The sequence below is a fragment of the Populus nigra genome, chromosome 5, assembly GCF_951802175.1.
Source record: "Populus nigra chromosome 5, ddPopNigr1.1, whole genome shotgun sequence".
Classification (NCBI taxonomy): Eukaryota; Viridiplantae; Streptophyta; class Magnoliopsida; order Malpighiales; family Salicaceae; genus Populus; species Populus nigra.
Genome location: NC_084856.1, coordinates 3,827,272 through 3,844,979, shown reverse-complemented (window position 1 = coordinate 3,844,979; position 17,708 = coordinate 3,827,272). Strand labels below are relative to the sequence as shown.

Below are 17,708 nucleotides of genomic sequence, written 5' to 3'. Positions count from 1 at the left end.
CAAAGCCACTGGTTTATCTGAACAGATTCCTCTGTACTTTCAACCAAGCAGAGTAGGTGCCCCGAATGGCCAGATGATAAAATGATTGAAGGGAAATATTTAATTTACAAACGGACTCCGTTATGTTTTGTTAGAACACTTGATGATATCTATTAAGTTTTTTGTATACGCGGCTTCTCGATATCATGGTTTCCAAAGTGGACCAAGCTCGACTTTCCAAAGTGGACCAAGCTCGACTATGGACGGAAATTTATAAGTTTGGTACCCAAAAAAAAGAAACACGCTTAAAGAGTAGAGAAATTTAATCGACCGAAATGAAAAGAAGGAACAACACAAACAATATTGAGCAACAACTCGGCAACTTGTACATTAGCCCAACCAAAAAACCGAGGGACTGTTACACTAGAATATTGCCGGGACAACGCCTAGTGAACAAGCCCATATCACTGTCATGAACTTTCTATGAATCAAGCTGAATCCCTACAAATAGCGTACGTGCTGTCTGGTTGCATTTCCACGCTGCCGCTTATAGGAATCTCCCCTTGGACCCGATGGCCCTTGCATATTGTGCCCAGCTGATGTGGAGCCTTGCAATGTAGGCCTTTGATTAGGACTCCTAGCATTGTGATACCGAGGAGCGGTCTGCTGTGTGTTGTTCTTCAGCGAGCTAAGGAAGCTATTTGGATTCTGACTGATCCCTCTCCTTCCTGAACAGGACTCGTCAATCTCTGTCGCATGGACCATTGAAGTCAGTGACTCCACGGATTCTCCTGGTAATGAAATCCCAGATAGCCCATCATTGGACAGAATACAAGCCGTAGTATATGTATAGGCCGCAAGAGCAGGAGGAAGTTCTTTGTGAGGATGTGTCACCTAAAAGAAAATGGATGACATCGTCAAATTAAGGTTAAACAATAAGGTTTGATGAAGGAGAAGACCTAGTATATCAGTGTGTATTGGAACGAATCCTATTCAGACTCAGAAAAGACAAGGAGAAGAAAACTGAAGCACGTACTTTGAATAATATTGCTGCAGATAATTGCTCTCTCAAGCAGTAAATTTGAGCAACGTCAAGGGCTGTTGCTCCAAAATAAAGCCACCGATCCACAACAACCATAACTGAATTATCGGGAGAGGACATGATCCTCTCACCCTGTTGAGTGCCTAATTTGCCATGTATCTCCATTCCATCTTCATCACTTTCAGCTCCATCTGCACTATCATAGTCGTCGTCGTCCTCCTCGTCATCCTCGTCATCATTCTCTGCAGGTGCGACTACAATCTCTGTTGCGAGTAGCAATAATGGCAGTGGACCAATGACAGTACAGTTCCTTATGTTCATGCCCCCATCTCCTCGAGTTATCTCATCATATATAACCAATGGGTAGTCATTAGATTTCCAAAATGATAATTTAAAATTAAGGGACTGAGGGTGCAACCGAACTTTAGCACCGCTAGTAGTCTCCACAACACGCTTTCCATTTTTAGGTGGAAGGAACCTCCCCACCATTGGATACAAACCAGCCACAAGGACAGCATGGACGATACCTGGAACATGCGCATTTGTATTACAACTAGAGACATTTTCTGGAATAAACCCCTTGCGTATTAGTTCTCTCTGGAGCTGTTTACGCATGGCTTGCAGCATATTCATGGTGCTTGAAGAGATGAAGTATTGTGAACAAAACCATGCTTCTTGACCCCTATTCTTCGCATTGTTCCAGCACTCAAAAGCTGCTAAAACTGCTAGCTGATCACTGTGCCCACCATACAATGAAGCAAGCTCAAACTTAGCAGCAGCGGCTCTCTTCTTTTCATTAGGCAGCATAGGAAGGGTAAATGGATCTCTATAATCAGATGCACATGCCAGTGTCAAAGCTGGGTCAAGGCAATTCATCAATATGGCAAAGAAAATCATCTTGCTCGTCAATGGATGAACAGGTAGGCAACCAATCTTCTCTCCCAGTTCTGTCAATGTTTCATCCACTGATAAAGCCCCAATATCTACAAGAACAGCAACAGCATTGCGTATGGTTTCTGGAACCGGAGGGTCCAATGTCTTTTGCAAGAAAGCTTCTATCTTGCAATGGGGATCAAGCAACTTCACCTGTAATGAGGACAAGAGTTAAAGAACGAAAGAGAAAATAAGCAATCATAAAAGCTTTCACAACCCATGCCTACATTTAAAGAGAGAATTTATAGAAAAATTACCTGTAAACAGAGTTCCTCAATTGGCATTCTCTTGATTTCAGGAACTTGGAAATCTGGCAAAGAAGATTCTCTGAGTTTTGAATATAGATGATAACATATTCCAGGCTGACAGCGCCCTGCACGTCCCTCTCGTTGCTTTGCACTTGCTTTAGATACCCAGGATGATTGAAGAGTTGATACATTGTTATAAGGATCGTAACTTTTTTCTTTCATGCGTCCACTATCTATAACATATACCACATCATCAATAGTAATGGCACTTTCAGAAATATTAGTTGAAAGAATGATTTTTCGGCAACCCTGAGGTGGGCGTTTGAATACCTTCTTTTGCTCCACAGATGGAACCATAGAATGGAGAGAGATTATAATAAACTTGGAACCATCTTTAAAAAACGGGTTCGCAAGTAATCTCTCCCGCGTTCTATTTATATCATCCCACCCTGGAAGAAAAACAAGGATAGCACCATCTTTGGAATCAACACATATTTTCTTTAATAACTGCTCTATAAGAACCACATCAATAAGTTCAGGATTAATTGTTGCCATATATTTATCAAGAAGTTGCTGTTGTTCCGAGGAATCAGCCAAGGTATTCTGAGCATGTTTTCTTATTACTTCAGCAGCTTCTTCCTGGTTTTCTCGTTCAGCCCATTTCAGTGCTGTTAATCCACACTTGGACTGTAAATTGCAGTTTGCGCCCAAAGAGAGGAGCATGCAAACATCACCAACCCTACCCTTTCCAGCAAAGACCATCAGTGGTGTCAGTCCACTCGCAGAATGCTGATAATCATACACCTTAGGGGTTCCTTCAGAAGAAACCAAATCTAGGAGGGAATCAAATTCATCATTTGACCAAGCCAAGTTAATAGCTTCATCTAAAGCAGCTTTATCTTCCTCTGTTAATTCATGACCTTCATCCAGGACATTTGGCATAGCAGAATCAAGATGATTATCATCTCTGGAATTTAAGATAGAAAGCACATCCTCCAAATGGAAAGCTTTGACCTGAATAATATTAAAAAAAAAAAAACCAACAATAAATGATAAGATTATTAAGGATAAACAATTTTAACTGACACTCTAGGAAATAATTTTTACAGGATAAGTGAACCCAGGAACACGGATAATTGGGCAGCCACCAAAATATTGTGAAAATCGTTCAGCATCAAGAGTGGCACTCATCAATATCTGCATGTTTGATTATAAGAATTCAATAATTAATTGCTAATCAAAATTGTTGAAGATAAGGAAACAATCCTAAAAGCGTTGATGGATCCTTTTAGAATAGAACATAAAAATTTAAACTAACCAGCCGAAGATGAGAATGTGAAGGAAGTATGTCCCTGCACATAAGGAAGAAATTTCAGAGAAAATAATCCAATAATGGAAAGTATACATGAATTACACACAAAGTCATCAACATTCAGTATTGATTCTAAGTATCTCAGAATTATATCCTCCAATGTAACAAATTTTCCTCAATTGAAAAGATTCGAGTTAAGGCTCAATTATTGTCATAGCTATTAAATTAAAGCAAGATAAAACTGCTTGAAAATTTTAAAATCATGTATTTAGTACCTAATAATTGCCAACATGAAATCAGAGAAGCGATCCCTTTCATGAATTTCATCCTGTACAGCAAAAATGGGGTCATTGGTGAGCAACCTATTGCATATAGATGTATTTATGAAGAAAGTTGAAATAATGGGGATCGAAAGAATCATCTGAGTTCATGGTATTATTCTGGAAAAGGCAATGCTAAAATCAGAGTCTGCTGGGTGCTGTTTCATTGTTCTGTTTATTATTTACATTTTACACACACACACTAGACTACACCAATTAACTATTGCCAAGATATAAAACCGTCAAGCAGAAAATGCTAATCAAACAACGTCACCCCAAACAAATATAACATGATCCTAATCAAGTTAGAGACAATGATATTGAAAAGGAAGATTAGGAAGACTGTAGCTAAATACCACAATAATATGAGTTAAGTCGGAAACATTTTCCTTGGCCGCTGTATTAGCTTCATTCTGCGACCCAGTGATGCCCTTGGAAACCAGAATCCTCAATAGAATCCCATTTGTACAGAACACAATTGACGAGTGCTTCCCACCTTTACTTTCCAAACGAATCTAATATTTAAAAATTGAGTCAGCAGCAGTACAGTATATGAATGTAGAACCAATTCCATACATAAAATAAGATGGCAATGAAGAATTTAGGATCCAAGGTGAAGTTTGTTAATGGTTGCTATGCATGAACATGTGGGCAGGATTTAATGGATACAATATTCTATTTTCCAGATTTAGTGTTGCACAAACCCCAAGATAAATTAATAGTTCATGGTGAGACATCCACAAACCCCAAGATAAATTAATAGTTCATGTTGAGAAACAATACCAAGGGTAATTCTGGTGAGAAATGAAAATAACCAATCCAAGAAATACCTAACAGTGGGAAATCTAAAATTTTAATTATCGACATAGTTTAACTTGGATCAAATAGCTTGAGCTAACCAGTACCAACCCCAGTGAACTCCTGATGGCCATTTTGTTGCCAGGAATAAAAAAACAGAAAAAACAGGGAATAGAAATAACAAATTAAGTCTCATTACTGCATTTGGTACATGCAGCTCGAAACCATAAAAGACTTGATAACAAAACCATAGTGGTACAGGTAAAGATAGGCAATAAAGAAAGAGTGCTTGTGCTAGTGGTGTGACAATGTGGAGTAGATGGTAGTGCTAGTGAGGAATGGGACATGGTGTAGAAAGTGTAGCAGGATGGTGGTGTGGTTTTGGTGGTGGTGGTGTGGTATGGGAAGGGTGGTTGGTGTGGTGGTAGGGGAGACTATCATAGTGGTGGTGGCTAGTAGAGGTTTTGTGTGGGCTGCTATGTTAGCAATGGTATGGTCATGTGGGGTGGCTTTCATTCCTATCCTCCTACACACCCACAACCCCTCCCCCACAAGAATGAAAAATATATTAAAATTTCATTCCCTAACATACACATTTGCATTCCCTATCAGTATTGACTACCAAACACCTAAAGTTACAAGAAGGTCCTTAGGGATAACGAAAGGACGTGGTCTCTCGGGTATCTATCAACAAAAGTCCGTTAGAGACATAGTCTCCTAATGATTTCCAACCTTGTTGTCACTTTTATGAAGTACTAGTAATTAAGAGAATTTTTTTTACTCGTCTAATTATTCAAATCACCTAGTTCAAGGTTGTGACAGTCATCAAGAATTTGTGAGAAGTACCTTGTATCCAACGCTATCTCCAACATTTTCTCCTCTTTCATAAGAAATTCTCTCAGAAACTAGACAAAAGAATAATCAAGAGCATAAAATTTTGGCATAAAGCGAGGGAAGCAAATATGTTGGAAATATATCAACAGCTAGAACTTCACGTGCTTGGCAAGTGGCACAAACCTGATATTGCAGAGATACGCCGAGGTTGTGTACAAACTATTTTACATGCTTCACCCTTTCCCCACATGTGGTCCAAAAGAAATTGTGGCACCTGTGTCATGTTTAACAAGTACAGAACTCAATGATAATGAAAATAATCATAGGTTTATTCAAGGGAATGGATGCCTCATCACATGTGCTTATAAAAGGAGCACCTATTCTATGTAATCATAGAACTTGAATAATGGAATTATGAGTATTTTTTGTTTAGTTTGAGGGGTGGCCTTGTGTTTTTTCTTCCTATTCTCTTTTCTCAAGTGCTCTTTTCTTCTTCCTTTTTCTTCATTTGGTCATTTGCTATATAGTAACAATCCCAATTCCACCTAAAACACATCCTAAGTGGATCTCAATTCCACACACATCAAACCCCCTAATTCCCACCTAAAATCTCTATTCCTCCAAACCTAGCTCACTATGAATCCTTTGTGGGATACCAATCCAAAGTTGTCCTACATCATCTTTATAGACAACATTCTAAGTTGTAATCCCAAAACCAACCTTTTCAACCAAGCAATTTAAACACATATTTGCCTAACCTATCCTGCAAAGTAGCTAAAGTTGGCAGATATCAAGATTTTCCCTACACTACTAAAACCTGTACTCTTCTTCCACTAAATATGGTTTGATTGCAGAACTAAATGCTCATTTGTGAACTTTCAATTTATAAAATGCTCAATCAAGTCTTTCAAATTCACACAATTGGTTGTTTCCACATCACAATGACATATGGCAGAAAGCTCATATTAATTTTGAACACCTGAAGCAACAAAAGATGTGACAGGTGGCAGATTATGCCATGATATCAAATCTGTAGCAGTGAGATTCTGACAAAATCTTCAACACTGATTTTAATTAAAACATAACTATCTTTGCAAACTTATTAAATTATAAACCAAAAACATGCCCCTTCGGAATGATGATTGTATCCACCAATGATCTGGGCTGCGACTATTTTTGGATCAATACCTCTGTAGCTCATTTGGTTGCTAAAAATAACACAGTAGATGACCAGAAGGTGCCCCGAGCTCAAGAGGGAGGGGTATTGATTGGCGAGAGATACAACACTTTAGAAAAATGTTGAAGCTCTTAGAGAGACACTCTTTGTGTGTGTGTGTGTGTTGAGGGAAAGAGATTTTTTCCCCTTGAGGCAGACTTCAACCTTGTTTTAATATGCGTTTGTCAATCTCAATTCTTATTAATTTTTTTGCAATATTTTTAAGATGGACTGATGCAGAGCGAAAACCAAAGTTCTGAAGCCCAAGGACCTATCCAAGTTTCTAAAGTTGAATGATGCAATCAAACATAGATGTAACATTAAGGAAAAAAATTGTCATTTGACCATTAAAACCAAATGGGACTTGGACATCCAAAAGACTAGTAGCAAAACATACCCAAAGGAAACATGATTGCATATCATGTTCACTACACATGCAATTGTCTATGTGCTGACAACAATAAAAAGCAAGAAAAGCTACTTCTGAAACACAGTTTCTACAAGCCATATTAGATATACCATAAAGAAGACAGAGCAGAGAATTGGTAACCTGTGTGGTCTTTCCACACCCAGTCTCACCAGAAATGAGAACAACCTGCATAAACAAATTGAGTGACCATTAAGTTTTGGAAAATAAGGTAAATTCAATCATCAAATGTCGCTCAAACAAGCAAACAAGGAATCAGTTTTTAGAAACAATTCCTTCCTCCAACTAAATCCACATTCAATACATATCTGATAGACATAAAGAATTGTCAATAATAAAGTTATGTCTAACGCAATTTCAATTGAGGAGACAAGCAGACAAATCATCGATTCTAAAACTTTAGGCATTACCTGGTGAGATTCTATAGTGGATGTAATGACATCCATAAAGGATGCAATCGGAAGCTTAGACCTCCCTTCAACAATCTGCACACATATGATGGAATCTCAGAAATCATTTACTGTCAGACAACTTCTTTGAAAAATTTATAAGATCTTTAAAAGGGAAAGGACAATAGAGCTTCACCAATAGCCATCACTAGAATGCATAAATCTTTAAGCTCTACTAGTAGGAGGACAGTAATAAAGATACAGCATCGAAATTCTAAATCAGTGAGTTAAGTTGTATAACCTGTTTTAACTTTACATCCTTTTCTATTCTAGAAGCAAATGATTCAACCTTCTTTGCAATTTCTGCTTTTTTTCTAGAAGGTTTAGAGAAGATATCATCTTTTTTCTCTCGTGTTTTACCAGCAGTTCCACTATGTTTTCCTTCTATTTCTGCTCCAAAGCCTCCTTCTTCAGGAGGGTAGTTTGAAAATAGTTCTCCCAAAACCATTTTTGATTCTCCTGAAAATGTCAAATGAGTGAGGTTTTCCTTCCCCTTTACATCATCTAACTTCTTTGTATTCTTGTAAACGGAAACACGTCGCTGGCCCCCACGCCTATACATATTTCAGGTTTGTTAGAAACTATATTGGAATCAGAAGAAATCACTACGACCAAGTTAAAGATAAGAATTTGTACAGGCATATATTTACACTATTCAATGTCAGATAAAGCATAGACACATAAATAAGCACTCACCCAGAACTCTTGGACTTCATACCCATTTTCTTGCACACCTCATGTACCACAGCACGGTCATAGTTTGATAGGTTAGCTTCAAATGTGTAAACTGCATGCAGCATCCAAACATCAATATACTGATCTTCCAAAATAAATTCTCAAGTGGGCGATATCAAATAACCACATTTTGTAATATAAGGATAGTAAAGACCATTCATTATGTTCTTCCTCGTAATGATAAAGTTAATGTTCTTCTAATTAATCAGGATTAAATTGAAACATATAGAACTAGACAAAGCCTGCATGATAATTTCTTTGTTCTAAACCGATAATGAAAAAAAAGAAAAAGAAACCTTCACAGCAGATTGAAAAAAGAAAAATTGTTTTTATTTCATCACACAAACACTACGAAATTTAATTATATTAGTTTCATGATCAATAGGCATACTTAATGAACAAATACTACCAGGTTTAATTATATTAGCTTCATCAAATTAAACAGCATATTTTCAAGGAAACAGGAAAAAAACAGAACACGCCTAGCCAATATATAGCAACCAAGTAAACGGTATTTGTTTTTCTTTCTAGAATTAAAGAACAACATTCATCACAAAAGTGACAAGTGAATTACTTCTAATGTTTTCTTTAAAAAAAGTGAAGTACCACAATCTAAAAAAAAAAAAAGAATTCCACCATTTTCATTACTTCAACTATAAAACAAAGAAAAACCCATATGAAAATTTTCAGTTTTAAACAATTCCCACTATGAGAAACACCCAGATTAAATAATTTAAGGAGAGAAAACAAAACAAGGGAGAGACCTAGACATGTTCAGGAGGTTTGTGGTAAAGTCAATAATACCTTGATCGGGGGCAGCACGGAAACTTTCAAGAATTTTCGAGATTCGAATAAGAGTAGCTTCTGCAACTCTAGGGTTTTGCTGCTGCGCCGCTTTCCTCTGGTTCTTCTTACCCATTTTCCCTTTCTGTGCTTTGGTTTCTTGATTGTTCATGTTTTATGTTTTTGTCTGCTGTCAAAAAAAAGGAAAGACTAGGTGTGTGACAACAGTCTTTCTTATGCACGTACACACAGTGTCGAAAAGAAGAGGGACGGAACAGGGGTATACTTCGAGGGTTCCCTGTCGATTCTTTTATTACGTTGTTGTTTGAAGGGCTGCACGCCTCTTCGTTTTTAGGGTACCTTCTTCTTGCTTTGGGGTTTTCCCTCCACCCCCACCTCCACCTCTTATTAATACAGGAAGGCTGAGTTTTGTTTTCTTCTTCTTTAGATTAGCTTTTCGAAATTCAGTAATTAGGTTTTGACATGGGAAACATGCTTTAGGCTTAAGAAACGAAGCCTAGTTACTAGTTAGTTTGACCCAATCCTAAACATAATCCTAGTCCAGTCCAGCCAAGATAAGAAAATGGGCCACTCTCACAAACAATACCATGCCAATTTCGTAGCAGGGCCACAAAAGGGCTAAGAGTCCATGTGAAAGCAGGATTTGCAGACCTCCCCAGTCCCCACCTCCCTCTCTCTCTCTCTCTCTTACACGCCCTCTCTCTATATCTAATCTACGTCTCTACATAACCCCATTTAGTTTGTTTGCCCCACGCAAAGAGTTAACCAAACCCCCTCCTCTCTCTTTCTCTTCCTTCCCTTCTCTTTATCCTTCGCTTCTTTCTATAATACACAAAGCAAAGGTACCAACCCATTTCACTTTTTCTATTTTTTTTCATAAAATAAATAATAATATCACTATTTGCTGCTTATAATCACTAACAAGTATTTCCAAGTTTGTATTAAAAAAAAAAAATTGGGTTTAATCCGGTGCGTGCTTTTATATCCTACTTTTAATGTAACCGACAAAGAAACAAACAGGAGACTCTCTTTTACCTTTACCCATTTCTGATTATTTTGTATTGGGTCCTCTCAATCGGTTTCATTTTCTCATGATCCGAATCGGCTACCAAACTTGATTTCGATTTCTGGGTATTTCAGATTTTGCTCTTTTAAATCCTAATTTGCACTTATTTTTTTCCTGATTGTGTTATATTTTTTGTTTGCTTTCATCTCTTGTTGTTTGTGATGGCTTGTGAGTTGGGTGCTTGGTTTTTGGAGTAGATTTGGTGTTTTGTGTTATTAAGTGATTGGTGATGGTGTATTATTGCGTTAATGGTTGTTTCTGATCTGGGTTTTAACTTATTTTTTGCATATGAACTGAGATTAAAATGATTTTGTTATTTTTTCCTGGAAAAATAATTGCTTTTTCATATGGTTTTACGGGTTTTGAGTATTTGTTGTATATCATTACTGTAATGTGTTGGTTCAATTATTATTTTGTGTTTCTTGTGCAATTAGTGTGGTTACTCGTTAACATTTTTGTTTCATGGCCTTTGTTGATCATGAAAGTTTCGGATTTTTCAGTTTGATTCCTTGTTAAGGAACCAAATGAGTTTTTCTGGTTCTAATTGATGAACATGTTAATTTGACTTGCTGAAATCTATGCTTTTTGAGCATACGTTGTCAAGAATTAATGCTGATAAAGACAATGCTTGGGCACTAGATGTCTGTGGTCTCGGTGGCACTGTAGGACTTAAATTAGTTATCCTTGGAGATTGTTTAACATGTTCCATGACCGAATCAAAACTTTTGTCCAGGATAAATTTGTTCCTTGGCATTTGGTTTGCCTCAATGAAGACGCAAGTTCCAGGTTTTAGATTTCCTAGTCTCTTAAGAATTTACAATTATCGGGTGGAAGTTTCAGCTACCAAACATCAAATGTCTGTCTTTAAATGTGGCGTGTGGATTGGATTTTTGAAGTTAATGGAAGTGTGAGTAATTCATTCCCTCAAAATTTATATAGGAAAAGATTGACGAGTTTTAAGAAAATAATCACTTTTCAAAACTTTAAAATCAAATGTAATTCAAGGACCCAGTTCTTCAAGTGGGGGTGGGGTGGGGGGATGCTGTTTTATTTGACTCAAACAACTGATACAAGTGCAGCATGATGAGCTATTGAATTTCAATTACTTTGGAGTCAATGTATTATCATATTCCGCACCATGACATATCAGAGTGTAACTTGATAGAGATAAAGAATTGTAATCTGTAATGTGCAGCTATCAGCCTACATTATCTGATTCAGTAGATGGCCATGTTCTTAAAGCCAGCTATTATCTAGTCTTCCATTGCATCCCATGTTTAGATGATAACATATTCTCTAATTGATGTAGCTGTCTGCCTTCAAAACCATCATAACAACATATTTCCCAGTTTGTTTTTGCAGAACTCAAATCAGCAGGGCTTGCTATTGATGCTAGGAAGTGAAAATTATAATATACTAAACCTCAAGTTGCAAGAAAAATGAAATTATTAAGTCCATCTTCAATATTGTTACGTGGGAAATTCTTATTCCTTCACTTTTGGCTTGATTCAGATAATGAAAAGTGAAACATCAGTGGAGTTCATTTGAGGTGTTATTTCTTCCTTCAAGCTTCACAGTTATTCTAAACTTATTCTCAAGGTCCGCTTCTTTATCCCTGCACTTCAGTTTTTCCCTCCAAAATGGTTTAGAAATCAGTTCTCTTGCCTATTTAAAACTGTGAACCAGCAGAAGTTACCGATCATTTAAAAATTCTGTCATTCTTATTCTTAAACGCTGTTAGGTTTATTGATGGATGCTCTGCTGAAGTTATACTTGATTCACCAATTTATCTCTTGAACAGAAGGATTTTAAATTTTATCCGAAAAGTGAAATTTTAAGTTTCTAAATCTCATAGCAGTGACAGTAGGAGTGATAATTACAGAAGCTTGTGCAAAGAAACCAAGAGATGAGTTGACAAAGACATCTTTTGAGAAAAGTTAACCCATAGAATGACTCGTATAAGTGAGATTGTTGTTGATTGTCCATAAGATCAGATACTCAAGGGGAGAACTTTTTTATGACTCTATGTCTCATCCTTGCTCCCAATTTAACAAATTTTACTTGTCTATGTTATGCAGGAAAATATTTATTGTGATACATTGGACGCATTTTAAATTATATATTCCTTGGTTGTCTAGCTACATTTGCTGTAATATATGGGCTGAGGTGCACATTTCATGGGAGGTGTAGACGATGATGAACCAGCCTTAAAACGCCTGAAATTAGCCTCCGGAAGGTTGACAGGTCTTTCCAACGGTTCATCTTTAACAGAGCCCATAGTTGGATCTTCTAGGGATTTGATGGCTCGTCCCCTACAATCTGAAGGGGATGGAGAGGTTCTTGGTTCGAAAGGAGTTATTAAAAGAGTTGAATTTGTCAGAATAATAGCCAAGGCATTATATTCTCTTGGATATAAGAAGAGTTATGCGCGTTTAGAGGAAGAGTCAGGGATACCATTGTATTCATCTTCAGTAGATATATTTACACAGCAAATTCTCGATGGCAGTTGGGATGAAAGTGTAGCCACATTACATAAAATTGGTCTAAAGGATGAAAGCATTGTCAAGGCAGCATCTTTTCTGATATTGGAGCAGAAGTTTTTTGAACTTTTGGATGGGGACAAAATTATGGAAGCTTTGAAGACCTTGAGGACTGAGATTACTCCTCTCTCCATTAACAATTGTCGAGTTCGGGAGCTTTCCTCCTGCATTGTATTTCCTACACATTGTGATTCAGATGGGTCTTCGAATCAGGGCTATGGAAGGACAAAGTCTCGGACCAAGCTGCTGGAGGAACTGCAGAAACTGCTTCCCCCAAGAGTTATAATACCTGAAAACAGATTGGAACATTTAGTTGAACAGGCTCTTACCTTACAAAAAGATGCTTGCATCTTTCACAACTTATTGGATAAAGAAATGTCTTTATACTCGGATCATCAGTGTGGAAGAGATCAGATTCCTTCTCGAACTTTGCAGGTTAAGGCATATTTTCATGATTGGGAACAGTAGCTTTATATGGAGGTCTTTTGCTATTTCATTCTTTGGCTTAAGATTGTATTCCATGCTGCAGAGTTTTTCTTCGTTAACTGTTAGTTTTTGCGTGGTTTGAACAAATTTTAGTTATGCAGAGCTATTATCTTCTTAATGCCAAACTGTAAAAAAATTGTGGGGTCAGAAGAGTAATCAAAGTTGAATAAATCTGTCACGTCATCTTTTTATTGGGAAAGTAAAGAGGGATAGTTTGATTGATGCGATTAACTTGTATGTTTTTAGTAATCCTATTCAAGTTTGAAATAAGTGCTTCTTGGTTAGATTTAAAACTTATTTTTAGTGACATTCTTAAAATATATATATATATATATATATATATATATATTTTTTATGGAACTGAAAATCCTGAAAGTTCAATGTCTTATTAGAGAAAAGTGCCTGAATTTGTAATAATTTGTTCATCGAACTAACTAATCCCTGTTTAGCTTAGAGAAAAGTGCTTCCTAGCAAGTTTTAGAAGTTATTTTGAGGGGAATTCTGCTAGGAAGATACTTGAACTTCTATCTTCCATGAAGTTCATTTTATGACCCCTTTCTTCTTTGAGTTCTACAAGGATTTCATAAGATAACTACATTGTTTAGGTATTTCTTGATTCAGTCCCCATGTTAGATTTTTTGAATGCCTTTGTCCTTGGTCTACTCCTCATGCCTTTGTCCTTACACCTGCCTGATTCTTCTTTGTTACTTCTTTTGTTCTTCCACCTTGTTCTGAAGAGTATAATATATGTGGTATACTCGGTATGTAGAGGCTGATGTACCCTATACTAGTCTTAATAGCATTAAAATGTTAGCCTAATGGCTATTTCTTTTGTGAATGAAGAGCATGCTTGTCTGCTCATAAGGATCGTGAACTGATGATTTTCTTTTATTCTATATTCCTCCTGTTTTGCTTTTGCTTGGGATTTTATTTCGATGGGCAGACCACTCCTTTTCATTTTCAGTTGCTTTCAATTGGCTTTCTATGTATTACTGGCAGCACTAGATTGAGTCTTTCTTTTATTCCCACTGGAACAGATATTAGAAGCACATTCAGATGAAGTCTGGTTCTTACAATTTTCACATAATGGGAAATACTTAGCTTCATCCTCTAGCGATCAATCAGCAATCATATGGGAGGTATAATCATTTATTTTTAGTATTTTATGCTGTTATTCAATTGTATTTTCATGTCCCTTCTCCCATATTTTATTTGGTTTTGTTTGCAACATTCTGCCTGGCATATTCAGTAATAGGTTTTTCATATGATGTCAGAAAAAAATAAACTCTCTGTTTATGCATCCATAGCAATCATACACTATTAAAATTCTTAAATAATCAAATATTAATTCCCATTACTATTTCTAAGCTTCACAGGGTATGCCTTGTATACTACGTGCAACTCTCTCAACAACCATTGATTTATCCAAAGAACAAGGGACTGCTAAAGGCCCATATGCATCCATGTCATTCTGCTTATGAAACAATTTTATATGTGAAAATTAATTTGTCATGTTTTCCAGATTGATGTAAATGGTGGAGTTTCTTTGAAGCATAGATTATCTGGTCACCAAAAACCTGTCTCCTCTGTTTCTTGGAGTCCTGATGACCATCAGCTTCTCACTTGTGGGGTGGAGGAGGTTGTCAGGCGCTGGGATGTTTCTTCTGGTGAATGCCTTCAGGTTTATGAGAAAGTGGGCCTTGGCCTGGTGTCATGTGGATGGTTTCCAGATGGAAAATGGATATTTTCTGGCATCAATGATAAGAGCATCTGCATGTGGGAATTGGATGGGAAAGAGGTAGAATGTTGGAAAGGGCAGCGAACTCTGAAGATTTCTGATTTAGAGATAACGAGTGATGGGAAGCAGATTATAAGTATGTGTAGAGGAACTGCACTACTATTACTTGATAGAGAAGCTAAAGTTGAGAGAGTGATTGAAGAGGATCAAGCAATAACTTCGTTCTCATTATCAAGGGATAACAGGTTCTTGCTGGTTAATCTTCTGAACCAGGAAATTCATCTTTGGAATATAGATGGTGATATCAGGCTTGTTGCCACATACAAGGGCCATAAGCGTACTCGGTTTGTTATTAGATCGTGTTTTGGGGGACATGAACAAGCTTTTATTGCCAGTGGTAGTGAGGACTCTCAGGTATGGATTTTTTGGTAGCTTTCTTTTTCTTTAAGTTTAAAGGTATACAAGAAATTCAGAGGTTTTGTTCATCTATTTGATTACTTTTCCTTGTGCATCTTTTTCTTTAAGTTCAAAAGGTATACAAGAAATTCAGATGTTTTGTTCATCTATTTGTGCGTAAACCATAAACTTTTGTGTGGGAATATTTCCTTTTCTATTCTTCTTTAACACCCATTTTATCTCGAAAGGTGTTTGGAAATGATCTGGTTAGGTCAATCAAGAGAAGGGCATTATTTGAATCAAATATTGCATGTTAGTTCTTGCCTTTTTTAAGAAGGTCAGGTTTTTTGTACATTTCTTAGGTAACTGATTGTGTAGTTTGTTCCTAAGCAGTTGAGATGTCATGTAGATCACAGCCATAGGATTGCCCATACTGTAGTTTCTTTTAAATTTGTATGACACTGAAATTATTTATCCTGCCCCCCTAACCATGCATAAAAATCATAATGGATACTGACTAGTTCTAATTGATAACCTAGAGAATAATTTAGAGAAATCTACTTTTCATAAACAACACCTTCAACCCCAGAAAAAGCTTACAATGCTTTTGTTTTGTTGTACATGTCCTGTGATGTTTCTGCATATTATTATATCAACAATTTGCCATACATGTATAGTATTCCATCCTGTTCTTTTTGGAGGGAAAAAATGGAAATTACATTGACAGTTTTGTGACCAAAAACCTTTAGAAATAGCTCAGATGCGCATGGTGAGTTACAGGTATTTGTATATACTCATATGCATTTTTATAAATTTATCAAATGTCCTTATCATTTTTTTTTTCATAGAATAACATTCCTTTATATGGATAAAAACATACTTGTGAAAAAGTTCGTTCTAGACTAAAAACTAAATCACAAACAAAATGAGTAACCAGCCAAGATTAAGAAATCATCCATTATCAAAGTATAATAAAATAAAATAAAATCTGAAGGAATGGAAAAATGTCTTGCATTTCAGTTTTATTTTTGAATATAAATGTGTAACAGAAGGCCATTGGTGGATTTTGCTGTTTTTTTTTCTTGCACAGAGAACACTGATTTATCAGGATTACGCCTTTTTTAGGATATTAATATTTATAGTTAAGATCCTACCATAAACAGCCTCTCATATGAATAACCGAGGGAAAAACACTCCGGGAATTGTTAGACTTGTCGATAAGGACATTAGGCCTACCTCTTTTTGCATGAGTTCTTGTTACTATACTTTTAATAGTACTTATTATTTGACTGGTAATTTTTCTATGGAAATTAGAGTAAGAAATCAAGAGTCTTAAAATATTTAGCCACATGTGGAGTGTTAACACACCACAATATAAATCCCAGGAAACTTGGAAATTTCTGGCCTGTGTTCTCTGTTGTATTGTGAAATTTGTTTCCACATAGATTGTGCTGTGTTCATTGTATGGTATTATAATTACACATGTAAGAAGAAGCTGTTGGAACATTCTGGAATCTAATCTCGTAAAAGAGCCTTTGCTTGTCATGCTGTTGTCATTTTGGGCAATTGGTTTGTAAATAGGGGATGCAGGTAACTAAGTTCAGCACATTTTGATGAATTTAGGCTTGCTGTGTTTGAAACGTGAATGTTTATTACAAGGGTAGATGAAACTCTTTGGTTTTGGATATTTAATTTTATATTCTAGTGACATTCTGAAGTGCTGTTATCATTTCTTTTTGAAGTGCAAATTATCTATAACTGCAGATATATTTGTGGCATAGAGCCTCAAGAGAGCTTGTAGAGGCATTGCCAGGTCATTCGGGAGCAGTTAACTGCGTGAGCTGGAATCCAGCAAATCCACACATGTTAGCATCTGCTAGTGATGATCGTACCATTCGAATATGGGGTGTAAATGCCTTGCAGGTGAAGCACAAGAGTGCTCACTGCAATGGCATCCACTACTGCAATGGAGGGAGTTGAAAGATACCCAAGCATGATATTTTCAGATAAATACTCATTTTCCTTGACCATTGCTTTCATGTATATACTTTAATTTGTTTCCAGCAGATATTCATGTCAAACAAGCATTGGATGATTTCTTTCCTTAATTATTAAAAGGCTAAGAAAATAATAATGTTGTTGACGCATTTATTTATATGATGGGGTGATGTTATTATAGTTACAGATTAGACGGAGTATTGATTCCATTCACCTGTACGCCATATAGTTTCTCTTGCATCTGTAATTCTCGTTGGCTGAAATTGTTGCAAGAAATTTGCAATGGTTTTCAAGCTCATTGCATTGGTTTTCAAGTCATCTGGGATTGATATCTAATGGCACCATGCCTCTGATGTTATGGTGTAGAAGGCCACCTTGAAGGAACGT

At 36.6% G+C, this 17,708-nt stretch overlaps 2 protein-coding genes across 5 annotated transcripts; one reads left to right on the top strand and one right to left on the bottom strand.

Annotated features, from left to right (window-relative positions):
- Positions 1-292: 292 nt before the first annotated feature.
- On the bottom strand, positions 293-9,533 carry LOC133695044 (DExH-box ATP-dependent RNA helicase DExH6). The gene is made up of 14 exons (XM_062116797.1): positions 9,098-9,533; positions 8,255-8,345; positions 7,800-8,112; positions 7,520-7,594; positions 7,233-7,277; positions 5,650-5,740; positions 5,479-5,537; positions 4,191-4,349; positions 3,790-3,842; positions 3,521-3,554; positions 3,310-3,399; positions 2,212-3,216; positions 1,016-2,107; positions 293-873 (listed from the first exon to the last, which is right to left on the bottom strand). Exons 1-14 carry the CDS (start codon positions 9,246-9,248, stop codon positions 481-483), a joined length of 3,651 nt encoding a protein of 1,216 aa, XP_061972781.1. The 5' UTR covers positions 9,249-9,533; the 3' UTR covers positions 293-480.
- Positions 9,534-9,785: 252 nt separating this feature from the next.
- Positions 9,786-17,530, top strand: LOC133695046 (WD repeat-containing protein 26 homolog). Of its 4 annotated transcripts, XM_062116804.1 has the most exons (7): positions 9,813-9,939; positions 10,897-11,070; positions 11,676-11,762; positions 12,242-13,138; positions 14,227-14,328; positions 14,712-15,341; positions 17,088-17,530. In XM_062116804.1, the coding sequence occupies exons 4-7, from the start codon at positions 12,341-12,343 to the stop codon at positions 17,301-17,303; spliced, it is 1,746 nt and encodes a 581-aa protein (XP_061972788.1). In that variant the 5' UTR covers positions 9,813-9,939; positions 10,897-11,070; positions 11,676-11,762; positions 12,242-12,340; the 3' UTR covers positions 17,304-17,530. The 4 variants fall into 4 exon arrangements, with proteins under 4 accessions (XP_061972786.1, XP_061972788.1, XP_061972789.1 ...); XM_062116802.1 differs by lacking the exon at positions 10,897-11,070 and having other exon boundaries at positions 9,786-9,939; XM_062116803.1 differs by lacking the exons at positions 9,813-9,939; positions 10,897-11,070 and adding an exon at positions 9,969-10,228.
- Positions 17,531-17,708: the final 178 nt, after the last annotated feature.